The sequence below is a fragment of the Mauremys mutica genome, chromosome 17 (assembly GCF_020497125.1).
Source record: "Mauremys mutica isolate MM-2020 ecotype Southern chromosome 17, ASM2049712v1, whole genome shotgun sequence".
Classification (NCBI taxonomy): Eukaryota; Metazoa; Chordata; order Testudines; family Geoemydidae; genus Mauremys; species Mauremys mutica.
Window position 1 is genome coordinate 10,653,136 of NC_059088.1, and position 16,721 is coordinate 10,669,856.

Sequence of the window (16,721 nt, forward strand, 5' to 3'; positions counted from 1 at the left end):
TCCCTGAGATTTAATCTCAATCGACTCTGCTGCAGTTTGAACCCGTTGCCCCTTGTCCTGCCCTCTAGGGTGAGAGAGAACAACTTTTCTCCAGCTTCTCTCTGGCAGCCTTTCAAGTATTTGAAAACCGCGATCATGTCCCGCTCCTTCCCCAATCTCTTTTCCAAACTACCCCTGCCCAGTTCCCTCAGGCTGTGCCCCTAGGGCTTCCATTCCATCTCTTTGATCATCTTTATCCCTCACCTCTGGATCCTTTCCAGTTTCTCTACATCCTTTCTATACCTTGGTGACCAAAACTGGACACAGTCCCCAGCTGAGGCCTAAGCAGCACCGAGTAGAGCAGTACTTCCACTGGACAACCCGCCGCTGAGGTGCGTGGCCTCCGGACAACCAGCCGCCGAAATGCCACCGAGAAGCGGCAATGCCAAGAAGCGCCGCCACTGAAATGCCGCTGCTTCTCAGCGGCATTTCGGCGATGGTTATCCGGTGCCCGCCACACTCTTCTGGGAACATGAATATGCTATTGCAACAGACAGGTTGGGGACCATTGCTATAACTGATCCCACAAGTCAGGGTCAGAAGGCTATACCTAGAGAGCGGAAGAGAGAGAGAGAGAGATGGGTTCTCACAACTCCGTGAAGCTTGAATCGATCGGGGTTCCAGGTGGTGGTGGAGTGCCAGAGACAGGCTGAGGGTCTGGAGTGCTGGAGACAGGAAGAGCCTCCAGCACAATCAGTCAGGAGAAGATGAAGTCCCAAATGGAACTGATGCAGAGTTTGGATCCAGGCATCAGAGCACACTTGAGCCTGGATAGGGGGTTTTGTAGGGAAACAACAATGGTTCGAGGGAGAACACTAGATTTGTTGATGTGAAAACAAGGGAGATACCAACGTTGTTTTGTTCAGGCTAGACATGGGAACTGATCATTCCTGGCTTTGGGTGATGTTCCTTGGAGGGAGCTCACAATGCAATTAGGCAACTTCACTATTGTGGATACCAGTCAAGGATTCATTACTAGAATTGGTCTGATAACTGCTGAGCTGAGTATGGGCAGGCGGGTTCATTACCATCTGGAGCAGAGATCCCCCATCATGCACTGCTTCCTGGCTTTTCTGGTCCCAGAGTTCCATGCAGTTCTTGCCTTGGAATCTCTGTTCTTCATTCTGTATGCTAATGGAGATGCTTCCTTGTCCCATCTCCGATGCAAATAACGTTAGGGGAGTTTCCTTAATCCTGTCACCCTTGTCCCAAGGGTTTAGGTGCGTCTCCCACGGCCTTTTCATTGGTTTTTGTCAGTCTTTCTTCTGATGCAGATTTGGTTCAAGCAGAGGTGTATGTGGGGGGCGTCTTTCGTGAGTCAGACAGGCTGGGTACTGCACCCTGGTTCCCCAAGAACACAGAACTGCTAGTAACAACCTATTGTCCAAGAATTTATCCAGTTCTTTTTTGAACCCTGTTATACTTTTGGCCTTCACAACATCCTCTGGCAAGGAGTTCCACAGGTTGACTGTGTGTTGTGTGGAGAAATACTTCCTTTTGTGTGTTTTAAACCTGCTGCCTATTAATTTCATTTGGGGACTCCCAGTTCTTGTGTTATAGGAAGGAGTAAATAACACTTCCTTACTTTCGCTGCACCATTCATGATCTCATAGACCTCTATCATATCCCCGCTTAGTCGTCTCTTTTCCAAGCTGAACAGTCCCAGTGTGATTAATCTTTCCTCATACAGAAGCTGTTCCACACCCCTAATCATTTTTGTTGCCCGTTTCAGAACCTTTTCCAGTTCCAGTTTGAGATAGGGCCACCAGAACTGCACGCAGTATTGAAGATGTGGGCGTACCATGGATTTATATAGAGGCAATGTGATATTTTTCTGTCTTATTATCTATCCCTTTCTTAATGATTCCCAACATTACATTCACCTTTTTGACGGCCGCTGCACATTGAGTGGGTGTTTTCAGAGAACTATCCACAGTGATTCCAAGATCTTTTTTTTGAGGGGTATCAGCTCATTTTATATGTCTAGGTGGGATTGTGTTTTCCAATGTGCATTACTTTGCATTTATTAACATTGAATTTCATCTGCCATTTTGTTGCCCAGTCACCTAGTTTTGTGAGATCCCTTTGTAGCTCTTTGCAGTCTGCTTTGAACTATCTTCAGTAGTTTCGTATCATCTGCAAATTTTGTCACCTCCCTGTTTACCCCTTTTTCCAGATTGTTTATGAATATGTCGAACAGCACTGGTCCCAGTACAGACCCCTGGGGGACACCACTATTCACCTCTCTCCACTGTGAAAATTAGCCATTTATTCCTGTCCTTTATCTCCTATCTTTTAACAGTTAGTGATCCAGGAGAGGCCCTTCCCACTTATCCCATGACAGCTCACTTTGCTTAAGAGCCTTTTGGAAGGGACCTTGTTAAAGGCTTTCTGAATATCTAAGTATATACACTGGGTCACCCTTGTCCACATGCTGTTGACGCCCTCAAAAAATTCTAGTAGATTGGTGAGGTATGATTTCCCTCTACAAAAATCATTTGACTCTTTCCCAACAAATTGTGTTCATCTCTCCACCTGATCATTCTGTTCTTAACTGTCGTTTCAAACAGTTTTCCCGACACTGAAGTTAGGCTAAGTGGCCTCTAATTGCTGGGAGCCTTTTCTAAAAATTGGTGTCACATTAGCGATCCTCCTGTCATCTGGTACAGAAGCTGATTTGAATGCTTCATTAAATACCACAGTTAGTTGTTCTGCAATTTCACATTTGAGTTCCTTCAGAAGTCTTCTCCAGCTTCCTTATGAGAATGTCATGTGGGACTGTGTCAAAAGCCTTGCTGAAGTCCAGGTATATTATGTCCACTGCTTTCCCCCAGCCACCAACCAGTTACCTTGTCAAAGAAGGAAACCAAGCTGGTTTGGCAGGATTTATTGTTGGTAAATCCATGCTGGTGATCACCCCTTCGGCCTCACAAATTGAAGGTTTTATACATTGCTTTAGTAGCTTTCCAGGTGTCGAGGTCAGGATCACTGCTTTATAGTTCCCCAGCTCCTCTGTTTTCCTCTTTTAAAGATGGCCACTCTGTTAACTCTTCTTCCGTCTTCTGGGACCTTTCCTGGCATTCATGAGTTTGCAAATATTATTGCCAGTGGCTCCAAGATTTCTTTGACTAATTCCTTCAGCCCCCTGGGTTGAACAGCGCCCCATCGCACTGATTTGAATTCATTCAAATTCGTTGGAACATCTCTGACGTGTTTTTTACTTAGCCCCATCTGCTGCCTTCCCCTTTGTTGTCCGTGGTAACTTCACTGGTTGCCCGCTCACATGTTTTTTGTGGGAAGTGAAGCAAAGCAGGCACTGAGCAGCGCTGCCTTCCAACCATCTTCTGTCACCAGCTCGGGATTTTCTGGCCGCTCTCATGATTCTTAGAGAAAAACTCAGGTTTTCTCTCCAATTTAAGGATTTTTTTAGCTCACAATCTGTTGGCACCGTCTGGTGATTTGGGGATTTGGGGAGGTCCCTGCACTTCCAGCAGCCCCAGATCAGCCCCCTGCAGAGCCCAGCAGCAGTGATGGTCCTCAAGGCAGATCTGTCCCTCCCTACAGCCTCCGCTCTCACACTTCCCATCCCCCGTCTGTCTCTAGGTCTATCCCAGCCTGACGCCCCAGCCATGGGCAGAGCCCTGCCGCCACAGCAGGACACCAGGGAACGGGAGCTCCTGGCTCAGGGCCCCCCCTGGAGAGCAGGGGGTCCTGCCACGCTGAGGGTCCTGATCCTCACCCTGCTCTGGAGGGGTAAGTAAGCAGCACCTGCAGCCCCAGGGCAGGGGGAAGGGCAGAACCTGCGCTAAGCGGGGCCAGGTCTGTCCCAGGACTTGGAAGGGAGACTGGCCAGATGGGGAGGGGAGCCCAATGCCCCAATGTGGTGCTAGGGGGCGCTGAGTGACAGGGAGTGGGGGCAGGGGGTTGATGTGGGGAGGGATGGAAATAAAGGGAGTGAGATTTGGTCAAAGACTCACGGTTGGTTTCGCAGGGGGCTGCAGGTCGGGAGTGAGGGGCACTGGCAGAGCTGTGGGGGGAGCTCAGGGTTGGTCATTTTTCTCTATGGGTCCCACTTTGATCCCTCCCCGTCCCCTGCAGGGTCCCTGTCCCAGAAGCCTGGATTTACCCTGAAGGTGCCACAGTCGGTGTCGGTGCAGGAGGGTCTCTGTGTTCTCATCCCCTGCACCTTCACGTACCCAGCCTCGTACGACACCGACAATTCCGGGGACGACAATCGCTGGGCCCGGCTCTACGGATACTGGTACAAGGATCGGGCCAATGAGAGCCAAGATCCGCCCGTGGCCAGCAGCGACCCCAGCCGGGGGGTGTCTCAGGAGACCCAGGGCCGGTTCCGGCTGGCGGGGGAACTGGTGCATGGCGACTGCTCCCTGCTAATCAGTGAAGCACAATGGAGGGACACAGGGAGATATTACTTCAGATTCAAGAAAGGGACATTGAGATACAGTTACCTCTCCAGTACCGATGGCACTGACCCTAAACTCACAATCTCCGTTCCACGTAAGGGCAGCCGCAGTCACTGCTCAGCAGCCCCCCTGAGCCAGCCAGTCCCCGCCCTGGGGCCGGATCGGGGCTGTGCCGTGAAGAAATCTCCCCATGTCTGACGGAGGAGCCAGAGATCCAGATCTCACCGGCGCGGGGGCTGCCAGGGACGCTGCTGGTCGGGGAGCCAGTAACTGCGACCTGCGCGGCCCCTGGGCGCTGTTCCGGGCCTCCTCCCCTTCCCTCCAGCCCCTCCCCCAACTCAGCCCTGTGCTGGGATCCCCACCCCCCACCAGACACCCTCAGCCAATTCTACTCCAGGCCCCTTCACCCCACACCGTGCAGCCTCTTCTCCCTTGGGATCTTCACCCCTTCCTGCCCCCCTTGGCTATGGCTCCGGCCCCTCGTTAGTGACTCTGCCAATTAGGCCACATTTTGACCCACCAGTTTTGATCCCTTTGGTTTCCATTTCCCACGGTTCTGGTTCCCCGGCGTGACCCTAACCCGGCCCCTGGGTTCTGTCGGGCGCCTCTTGGGTGGGGCTCAGTCGGGTCTGTCGCTTCCCTTCCCCACCCACGGGCCTTGTGTCACTTCAGGGACTTTCCCGTCCCCCAGCTGAGCTCACAGCGAGGGGCCATGTCTAGGCTCAGTGATCACTAGCAAACCCCCCCCCCCCGCCCGGTGCTGCGCAGCCCCCTGATCCCCCCTGTCTGGTTTGTGTTACAGACCCGCCCGGGCCCCCCAACATCACCGGGACCCTGACCAGGAACGGACGCCCCGGTGAGAGGCCGCGCTGCGAGCCCCGGGAATCAGCGAGCGCCTCCTAGTCACGCTCTGCCCGCGCTCAGGGCCAGGCCCCAGGCTCAGCCGGGCCAGGCTGGTCCGTGCCCGGAGGGGAGAGCCCGAGGAAGCCGCTGGGCTGTAGGGGGGCGAGCGGGTCCGGTTTCCTCTGTTACCAGATCCCGGGGCAGCACTAGGGGGCGCTGGGCAGCGGGGAGGAGATGGGAGCAGGGAGCGATCGCTGTGACGGAGACCTGCTGCCATGGCAAGGCACCGAGATTGTGCACCCACCCCAGAGGGGCCGTGTCTCCGCGCTGGGTGAGGGGTCCCTGTATAAACAGCCCCCATGTCCCACCCTAGTGGTGGCTGCATCTCAGCTCCTTAGTGGGGGATCTCTGGGGGCACCAAACCCACCTGCTCGTCTCTTCCAGTGCCAGATGCGTGGGGAGCTGAGGGCGACGTTGTGTCTCTGGAGACCCAGGAGGGCGACTCCCTGAGCCTGAGCTGTGAGGCTGGGAGCAGAGCCGAGGCCACCCTGAGCTGGGCCAAGGGGAACGAGTCCCTGAGCCCTGGCCAGGGAGGGGCCGGGCGCCTGGAACTGCCGAATCTCAGCAGGGGGGACGCTGGGGAGTATCGGTGCTGGGCGAAGAATTCCTACGGGTCGGCCAGTCGGGCCCTGCGTGTGCACGTGCAGAGTAAGGAGTTAGGGGGTGCCAGGCCACAGGGAGGGGCCTCAGTGGAGGGTGCTGGGCTGCAGTGGGAGGCGGAGGCCCTGTTGGGGGCAGTGGGCTGCAGGGAGCAAGGCAGGGGCCAGTAGGGGGCACTGGGCTGCAGGGGGAGGGCGGGGGATCTATGGGGGATGCTGGGCCATGGGGAGGGCAGGGGTTCATTGGGGGGTGCTGGGCTGCAGAGCAGGGAGTCAGTGGGTGGCTCTCTCCAATCTAATACGTTGCCGTGGGTATTTCAGCTCTAGAGAGGACGCTGCAAATCACCGTCTCCAGAGCTAACAGGAGCGACCCCCAGTTATTCCCAGGTATCGCTAGGGGGCGGGGAGTGGGGCACGGGGCCTTTCCCCTCTAGGGTGCACTGGCCCTGATCTGGCCCCGGGCAGGGACTGGCTGGCTCAGGGTGCGAGTGGCTCTGTTTTATTTCTATTCTCAGATCCCAGCACCCTGGTGGCGAACTGGTCACAGCTCTCGGCCCGGGAGGGCGACTCCCTGCGGTTCCTCTGCTCCATCGCCAGCAGCCCTCCCACTGCACTGGGCTGGGTGAGGGGGGGCCGAGCCATCGAGGGTATCGGCCGCACGGGGGAGAATCAGCTGCAGCTGGAGCTGCCCAGCGTGACGGCCGAGGACGGGGGGCTCTACGGGTGCTGGGCCCAGAACAAGGAGAGCTCTGCCCAGGGGACGTTCCAGCTGCTCATTGAGTGTGAGTGGGGTTAACCCCTGGGACGCTGACACTGGAGAGCAGCAGTGTTAATCCGTGGGACTCCTCGCCACTGAGTACTAGCAGGTGTCACAGGTGCCTGGCCCCTTTAAACAGAGACAGAGCCAATGCCCCAATGCCATAGTTAATTAGCTGCTTCAGGGGCAGCCCCAAGGGGGGCAGCTGAGGCTTGAACGGACTCCTGGGCTGTCTACAAAGGCCGTGAGCGCCCAGGCTGAGGGCGGAGAAGCAGGTGGGTTGGTGTGAAGCGCTGCTGGCCGAGGATGGGGCCAGATCAGTGCCCAGGGGCCAGCCAAAGAGACACCCCAGGGCAGAATAACCCGCGGCACTCCCTGCCACTAGATATTAGCACGTTAATCTATGGGACTCACTGCCCCTGGGTTTCTCTCTCTGACTATTAATTTGTTGCTGTGTCTCCTGCTCTCCCCAGACAGCCCCCGGCCGGGGACCGGGCTGAACTCGTCCTGCCAGCGCCAGGGGCCCAGCATCAGCTGCAGCTGCTCCCTGCGCTCCCAGCCCCCACCCCAGCTCCAGTGGCAGGTGGACGGGGAGCCCCTGGCTGGGAACAGCTCACGGGGGGCCCTGCAGGTCAGCTCCTGGGCCCAGGGGGACGAGGCCGTCAGCACCCTGAGCTGGACGGGGAGTGGGGACAGAGGCCCCCGGATCTTCTGCCTCGGCTCCAACCCCCACGGGAGCTACGCCGCCCTGTACTTTGACTTCAGCCCCCCGCAGAGAGGTGAGACACTCGGACTCCTGGGTTCTGTCCCCAGCTCAGGGAGGGAGCCAGGATTCCTGGGTTCTCTCCCCAGCCCTGGAAGAAGAGTGGGGTCTGGGTGTTGGAGGCGGGGGAGATGGGAGCCAGGACTCCTGGGTTGTCTCCCAGCCGTGCCCCGTGCTGTGTGTTTTCGCAGGTGCGGAGGAGCCTGGCAAGCTGCTGGGCCTCGGGGTGGCCTGTGGGCTGGGGGTCGCCGTCGGCTTCTTCCTTCTCGGGGTCTGTGTGATCAAGTGAGTCTGATGCCTCCCCCGCTGCCCCCCGCTGAGATCCGCTGCCATCTCCCCCCACAACCCTCCGCCCAGTGAGATCCCTCCCCCAACCCGTCTCTCTCTGGCCTATCCCAGTCCCCTGCGCTCTAGACTCTCATACTGGGCTGCCACCGTCCTCCACCCCGTGGGGCTATTCTAACCCCTCCCAGTCTCATGAGTCCATCCTGATCCGTCTCCCCACAGGCTGCGGGGCCGGGAGCCGGCGCCCCCCAGAGCTGAGCCCGGGGAGGCGGCTAACGGGAGCCAGGCCGAGCTTATGGTCGACGACGCCAGCCTGATCTACAGTAACATCCTCACCATCCCCATGGTATGTACCTGGGGGGAGGGAAGGACCAAGCCCACCTGCCCTTCCCACCCCACCCCGTCTCTGCCCCTCTCCATTTCTTCTCCTCCCCGCCCTGCTTTCCTACCCCCTTTATGAAAGCAGGACTATAAGCCAGGCTTTCAGCAGGGCACCCAACCCCCCATGTGTGCCCAGTGCAAGAAATGCACCTCTGCCACCAGCCCAGGCTCCCCGAACTGTGTGGGATCAGCTCCTGCAGGCAGAAAATGCACCTCATCCCATGGGTCTCGCTCAGAGGGGAGGACATGCAGCGAATGCATTCACGTGCATTCACAAAGTGCACGGAACTATATTGGGGCTGGAATGCTGCCAATCCCTGGGCATCTCCTGGATGCACCAACTGAGCAAGAAATGCATTTCTGCAGCTGCCTGCTATGGTATCAGGTGCTTCTGATCAGACAGTGTATGGAGGGTGCACCATGTCTGTTGTACACTTCAGAAAATGCAATGAACACATCAGTATGGGCTGTGCAACCATGAGATGCATGGGATCAAATTATGCATACACAGGGCATAAAAAGCACACAACCCCATGCATCTTGCTAATGCATGACAGGTGCAGGCAATGCATTAACTTAACCGATGCCTTCCCAAGATGCATGAGATCAGTGCATACATGCACAATGTGTAAAATGCACAGAACCCCATGTGTCTTGCTAATGCGTGGCTGGTGCAGGCAATGCATTAAACCCATTCACTTACCCGGTTCTGCCCCAAGCGGCATGGGAGCAGTTCATGCATGATCGCTGCATGAAATCCAGTCAATACATTCGGTGAACCTGTGCTGTGATGAGATACATGGGATGAAATCCTGTATGTGCGGTGCATGAAATGCACCCCCCCCCCATGCCTCTTGCTAATGCATGGCCTGTGCAGCTGAGGCAGTGAACACATTAATCGAGCTGGCGCTGACATGGGATCGGCTCATGCGTGCAGCGAGTATGACACACACCCAATCCCCCGTCTCTTGCTAGTGCACGCCCGATGCAGGAAACGCATTTGCATGGAGGGTGGGGGAAACGAGGCTGGGGCAGCCCATGCAATCAGCTCAGCAGGGTGGATGCAAGTCTCTGCCCGGTGTCTCTGCCTTGCTTCTCACTCAGGATCACAAGACTCCAGCCGCCCGCCGGACCAAAGGCATCCAGGACGGGCCTGCAGCAGCACAGGCCCTGCTAGGCCCCGGGGAGCCGGAAGAGCTGCACTACGCCGCCATCGACTTCTCCAAGCTGCAGCGCAAAGGGGGGGAGCCCCCAGAGGCCCCAGACATGGAATATTCCGAGGTCCGGCTGAAATAGCCCCCTCACACCATGGGCCCAGGCTGGGCATCTCCAGCCTGTCCAGTGTGGGGCCGGGGGGGTGTCACAGTGAGGGGGGAAGGGGAAAGAGGTCGGCCCGTGACGTGGGAAACCTGGGTGCAAATCCCTGCTCCGCCCCGGACTCAGGGCGGAGTCAACTAGGCCTTGGAGATGCTGCAGCGCTGCATTGAGGGGAGGTATCCCAGAGTCCCCTGCAGCCGGTGCCAAAGCTTCCCCGCTCCCAAACCCCACTGCCCCTGGGGGAAAGAGCCTCTCACCCCCCAGCCACAGAGTCTCTCTTCTACCCTGCCTGAGCCCTCACCCACTCGCTTCACAGATGGTCACGCACAAGTAGGAGCGGAGGGCTGGGTTTGTGGTTAAGATGTTGGCTTAGTGCTCGGGCTTTCTGGGTTCTTGTTCCTGCGCCACTGAAAATGCTGTAGGTGAAGTTGGGCCATTTGCTGCATCTCTCTCACCTCAGTTTCTTTACCCCAAAATTGGGATAATAATGGTTCTTTGGGCTACTTATGTTATAAACTCTTAGGGGCAGGGAGTGTCTCTCTCTGTGTCTGGGCAGCGCCTGGCACAACGGGGCCCTGGTCTCTGTCGAGGTCAATCAGTGCCACGTGATTGTAACTTCTTAGTAACAATGTTCTATTGAAGGTAACATGTTCACTCCCAAGCCAAAAGCATCCGACTGTAAAATTTCCTGTTTACAACTGTTACTTGAAATAGATTTTCATGTGTCATTTTTTGTCACGGCTGCTTTTTTAACAAAGGGCCACTAACAACTATGACTGATTTGTGTCCAGTAAAGAATCAGTTTTCACATCTGCCTTTCCCCTGGGAAGGCCCTGACTGCAGCTGGTTTCTGGGCAGGGCCAGGCATAGCACGGCCCCGATCCCAGCTGGGGCAGGGCCTGGCTCTCGCTGTGTCTGGGCAGCACCCGGCACGACAGGGCCCTGATCTCAGCTGGGGCAAGGCCTGTCTCTTGCTGTGTCTGGCATAGGAGCCGACTCCGGTGCTGCAGCGCCCACGGGGAAAAATTAGCGGGTACCCTGCACCCACCTGCAGCCAAGCTCCCCCTGCCCCCACCCCCTCCTCCTCAGAGCGCACCGCATCCCTGCTCCTCCCCTCCCAGCGCTTCCCGCCCGCTGCCTAACAGCTGTTCGGCAGCGCTTAGGACTTTTCGGGAGGGAGGGGGAGGAGTGAGGATGTGGCGCACTCGGGGGAGGAGGCGGTAATAGGGTGACCAGATGTCCCAATTTTATAGAGACAGTCCTGGGTTTTGGGTTTTTTTCTTATATAGGTTCCTGTTACATCCCATCCCCTGTCCCAATTTTTCACCCTTGCTGTCTGGTCCCCCGAGGCGGTAAAGAGGTGGGGCAGGGAATTAGGGGGAAGGGGTGGAATTGGGGCAGGGCGAGGGTGATGCAGGGGTGGGCAGGGGCAGGGCCAGAGGCGGGCAGGGGTGGGGCCAGGGGGTAGAGCACCCACGGGGCGGAGGGGAAGTCGGTGCCTGTGGCGTCTGAGCAGCGCCCAGCTGTCACGGACTCATTCTCACTCAGGTCTGTGCAGCCCCTGGGAGTGACCCTCCTTCGGCGTGACAGCCCCCCGGGATGGTTTCACTCTCTGTCCAGAGTTAGGCCTTCTGGCCCCACCGCCTCCTGGGACCGCACCTCTGAGCTGGCCTGTCTCTGCCGTGGGCCTCCTCTGGGAGTCCCTTCGTTCTGGACCCCCGGGGCCTTCACCCCCTGAGGGAGCAACACCCCCCGGTCTCCACCCTGCAGTGACTCTCCGCCAGCGTAACACAGGAGGTTTATTGAACGTCTGAACACAGCACAGGAGGCTTTCAGGGCCCTTGGGCCTAGCAACCCTCAGCACAGGACATCTGGGTCTCTCCCGCATCCAGGGGGTTCTGGCTGTTCTCTCCCCCGAGTCCAGAAGCCTCCTCCTTCCATCCGAGTCTCCTATATCACCGGCCCCCACAGCTCCTCCCTCTGTGTCCTTTGTCCTCCATCCCAGGTAAACACATCACTGGGGTCCTCTCTGCTCAGCCCATTGTCCTTCACGGCCCAGAACTGGCTGCCTTTCAAGCTGGAGGGGCCTCCTGGTCACCAGTTGCTATTGTCCTCCCTCTCCAGGCCGTTGTCCGTGGTCCCGGCTGCTAGGGGAGGTCACACCTGGCAGTCTGTAACAACAAACCCCCTCCCTCCACTTCATTACACACACAGCACACAGGGAAACTGAGACACACACAGAGCATTCATGTAAACCACTATGAAAATCCCCAACTTCCTCACACCAGCACGCCGGGGCCCTAATCTCATCTGGCGCAGGGCCTCTCTCTATCTGTATATATGCAGTGTCTGGCATGACGGAGCTCCGCCAGGGTTTCAAAAGCACTATTGCAATACAAATAATACGCACATATAGGGCCTTACTAGTCCTCCCTCCTGATTTTTACTAAAGGCAATGGTGGTGTTGTAATATCCATCGCTGTCCGTGAGGAGTTTCACTTGGCACCACATGACATTTTGATTCAAAAACTAGAAAGATATGAAATTACCATGACCCAGATTCAAAACTGGCTGACTGCTAGATCTCCAGAGGTAACTGTCACCAGGGAATCAGCAGCGAGTGTGTGTTTCCAGAGGGATCCTGCAGGGAACTGTCCTCAGCCCAATGCTCATTAACACCTTTTTTAACAACCTAGAAGAGAACATAAAATCGTCCTGATCATGTTTGCACAATACACACTTGGCGCTCCATAACGTTTAAGAGCTGCTCCGTGGCTTCATTCTAGCACGCCGCATTCTCCTTTCGTTCCCTCATCTCGCTGTCCCATCACTCCTTCAGTTCCTGTTTCTTGGCGGCGGAGTGCATCATAACCTCCCAGAGAAAGTCTTTCTTAGTTCTTAGCCGCTTTCTAATTCTGCGCAGCCATTCAGCTGGTAATAACAAAGAGGGAGGCTGGGCTGCCAAGGACATCTCTGTGAAGTGTAAATGCAACGTTTTAAAGAAGCAGGATTGTTTGCAACACAGACAACAGTGATTCAGTGCTTTAAAACACAGCCAGTACTCACACGCTTGTCACGCACCAGGCAAGCACACATGAGGCACAAGACCTCCAGAATGGTGAGTAGCCGCAGGGGCAGGGTACATCAGTCTTCCTGGACTCCACCATACACTGGGCACGTGGCTCTTGGAGAGAGCCAGCACTGTAGGGGTGGGGGGCTGATAATCATTGCTGTCCCCGCACTTTCCACAGGAGATGATCATTATGGAAGAGATCTCGCTGCTCAGGGTGAGCAGGGAATCAAGGGAGGGTCTTCTCCAAGGTTTCTACAGTTTACTGAGGTTCTTCTGAATTTCAGCTCCATCCTCCAAAGTGTTGGCAACCCCCACTAGCTTTGTGGAGGAGGTGAGCAGCCATCATTGGTGAAATAACAGGTTAGGACTATTTAGAAAAGCTCGACATGCACAAGTCCATGTGTCCAGATATAATAAATCCGAGGATGCTGAGGGAATTGGCTGATGTGATTGCAGAGCTATTGGCCATTATCTCTGAAAACTCATGGCAATTGGGGGAGGTCCTGGACGATTGGAAAAAGGCAAATATAGTGCCCATCTTTTAAAAAGGGAAGAAGGAGGATCCGGGGAACTACAGGCCAGTCAGCCTCGCCTCAGTTCATGGAAAAATCATGGAGCAGGTCCTCAAGGAATCCATATTGAAGCACTTGGAGGAGAGGAAGGTGATCAGGAACAGTCAACATGGATTGACCAAGGGCAAGTCATGCCTGACCAACCTGATTGCCTTCTATGATGAGATAACTGGGTCTGTGGATATGGGGAAAGTGGTGGACGTGATATATCTTGACTTTAGCAAAGCTTTTGATACCGTCTCCCACAGTATTCTTGCCAGCAAGTTTAAAAAGTATGGATTGGATGAATGGACTATAAGGTGGTGTGACAAAGTTCCTCCTCTGCCTTGGTGGGGCCTGCGCTTGTTGGCGGATTTGCTCGCCTCAGAGATTCATGGCAGCCCTCAGTTTGGCCACTTTCGTGGCTCAAATCTGCCGTTCACTCAGCTAACCTCATCCCTGGCCAGCATGGGGAAAGAGAGGAGAACAATCCCCACAGTCTCTGCTGATCCATCTAGTGGGTCAGGGAACAGACCAGAGACCTTCCCCTCTGGGGGAACCCACAGTCCGGGTCAACTCCTTCTATGTCTGATCAGGAGTTGGGAGGTTTGGGGGGAACCGGGGCCTGCCCTCTACTCCGGGTTCCAGCCAGGGCCCTGTGGACTACAGCTGTCTATAGTGCCTCCTGTAACAGCTGCGTGACAGCTACAACTCCCTGGGCTACTTCCCCGTTGCCTCCTCCAACCACCTTCTTTATCCTCACCACAGGACCTTCCTCCTGGTGTCTGATAACGCTTGTACTCCTCAGTCCTCCAGCAGTGCGTCTTCCCTCTCCTAGTGCCTCTTGCTCCCAGCTCCTTGCACACGCCTCACTGACTGAGGTGAGGTCCTTTTTAAACCCAGGTGCCCTGATTAGGCAGCCTGTCCTAATTGACTCTAGGAGCTTCTTAATTGGCTCCAGGTGACCTAATTAGCCTGCCTACCTTAATTGGTTCCAGCAAGTTCCTGCTTATTCTGGAACTGTCCCTGTTATCTTACCCAGGGAAAAGGGACCTGCTTAATCTGGGACTGATATCTCTGCCTTCTATCACTCTACATGATTTGACCATATCCTGCCAGACACCCTTTTTGAATAGTAGAAAGGAATGGCCTAATGTGCCATTGGTAAAGATGCATCAGCAAGAATTTCTTTGTTTCCGGACTGATTTCAAGGGCCTTTGAGGGTCACCACTTTCTTGCAGGTTTAGCATTTTAAAATAAGTAAAAGAATGCCATGAGTGTTTTTCTTTTGAATTGTAAGTTGATGTTCCTGCTCAAAATGTTCTGTGTAAAATAATTCTGTTTTGTGAGTGAATGAGGAATGTGTGTTAAAAGAGAAGTGTGAAGGCCATCGCTGAACCAGATGTTCTAGGGAGGAACTGAAGACAGATGCAAGGGCGCCAGGAGGTTCTAACATCACTCCTATATTGAAATGTCAGAAGAGGGCAGATTGACAACTCTAAAGATGACACAGGCACCTATCAATGGGGACAAGATAGCTGTGATAAAGAATGAGAAGGACAATTTAAGAAAACAAGCACTTGTCAAGCAACAATTGATTACAGCATGATGGTGCAAAACTCTTTCATCCCAGTTAAGGACAATCACTATATAAACAGGATGCCATGCCACGAAACTTTGGGTTCATCCTGCCAAGACTTCCGCAGAGCATTGTGACAAAACCCAGCTCCTACCTACCCGTGATCAACCTCACTGGACACTAGATCGATCCAGACTCTGGACTGGCAACTATAACATCGACTGGCGGGACAGTGTGTGCGTGCGTGTGATTGAATCCATATGCTAACTGTTGTATCTTCAATAAACGAAGCGTATTGCCTTTCCCCCTGAAAAAGATCCTGTGTGCTTCTTATAAGCATAACATGCTGGAGGGTAGGGATAGGGTCCAGAGTGACCTAGACAAATTGGAGGATTGGGCCAAAAGAAATCTGATGAGGTTCAACAAGGACAAGTGCAGAGTTCTGCACTTAGGACGGAAGAATCCCATGCAATGCTACAGGCTGGGGACCGACTGGCTAAGCAGCAGTTCTGCAGAAAAGGACCTGGGGATTACAGAGGATGAGAATCTGGATATGAGTCAGCAGGAGTTCCCATTGGAGGAGCCAGGTATTTGTGTTTGCGTCTGTCTTTGTGGTGCTTGTGTCTCTCTGTTGGGGCAGACTGCTGAGCCCTGATTAGGGGGCGGAGCTAGGCGGAGGAGGGGGCCTATAAAAGCGGCCGCCCAGCCAGGCAGCGGCACAGCTGATCACAGCGGCCCAGGAGCCGGCCATCAGGGCGGCTAACAGGGGAGTTTGAGTGGGAGTTTACAGGGGCAGGCGGAAGGGGGCGGCGCCGTGCTTCCTGTGTTCCCCAGGTAAGAACGCCGAGCGAGGCCGAGACAGCAGCAGCCATGAGCCAAGCAGCAGAGGATACACCGAGGATGAGAGCATGCAGCAGCTGCGGTATGTACATGGTCCTAGCAGGGGAGCCAGAACAGTACTATGTATGCATGAAGTGCCGCCTAATAGAGCTGCTGGAAGAAAAGATCCAGGGTCTAGAGTTGCAGGTAGAAACCCTGGTAGAGCATAGAAGGGGGTTTGAGCAGCTGATGGAGCAATGGCAAGCAGGGACTGAAGGGGAATGCCCAGAGGTACAGGGGGAAGCAGGGGCTAAGGCCAGTGAGGGGGCACTGCCAGACGAGGAATATGGGCGGTGGAAGCATGTGACCGTGAGAAGCAGGCAGGGGAAAAGGAGAGCCAGTGAGGGGGAAATAGAGCTAAGGAACAGGTTTGAAGGTTTGGAGAATGAGGAAGGGGCACAGCAGGTGGTAGCTGACGGTGGGAGGGCAAGGAAAAAGAGAAGAGCGGCTAGTCCGATAGAAAGAGGGGAGGAGTCCATGGAGGCAGCACCAAGTTTGGGCCCAGGGAGGATACAGGATGGCTTAAGGGGAACCACAAGGGATGATAGGAACGGAAGGAGCTTGCAACCAGGGGGGACGGAGGATAGGTTAGAGGACCGCACTGTCCCCAGGCAAAGGCAGGTCTATCTGATTGGGGATTCCATACTGAGAAGGTTGGACAGGCCTGTGACCAGGGCCGATCCAGAGAACAGAAGGGTGTGCTGTCTACCGGGCTCTAAAATACGGGATGTGGACCTGCAGTTGAAAAGGATCCTAAGAGGAGCAGGTAAGAACCCTTTGATCATCCTTCATGTAGGAACGAATGACACGGCTAGATTCTCGCTAGAGAGGATCAAGGGAGACTATGCCAGGTTGGGTAAGACGCTCAAGGAAATTGAGGCTCAGGTGATCTTCAGTGGGATTCTACCTGTCCCTAGGGAAGGGCGCCAAAGGGGTGACAAGATCGTGACGATAAATAGTTGGCTGAGGGAGTGGTGTTACAAGGAGGGCTTTGGGATGTATGGGCAATGGGAGGCTTTTGGGGACAGAGGACTGTTCTCACGGGATGGGCTCCACCTAAGTAGGGAAGGAAGTAGAATTCTAGGAGGGAGGCTGGCTCATCTGATTAAAAGAGCTTTAAACTAGACATTGGGGGGAGACGGTTGGGAGAGGTCCAGGTACTCTCCACGCC

At 55.1% G+C, this 16,721-nt stretch overlaps 1 protein-coding gene across 1 annotated transcript; it reads left to right on the forward strand.

Moving 5' to 3' along the window:
• Nucleotides 1-475: 475 nt before the first annotated feature.
• On the forward strand, nt 476-9,477 carry LOC123351972 (myeloid cell surface antigen CD33-like). Its single transcript, XM_044991655.1, has 8 exons — nt 476-536; nt 3,643-3,792; nt 4,138-4,557; nt 5,266-5,319; nt 7,196-7,501; nt 7,677-7,770; nt 7,993-8,116; nt 9,256-9,477. Exons 1-8 carry the CDS (start codon nt 476-478, stop codon nt 9,445-9,447), a joined length of 1,401 nt encoding a protein of 466 aa, XP_044847590.1. The 3' UTR covers nt 9,448-9,477.
• Nucleotides 9,478-16,721: the final 7,244 nt, after the last annotated feature.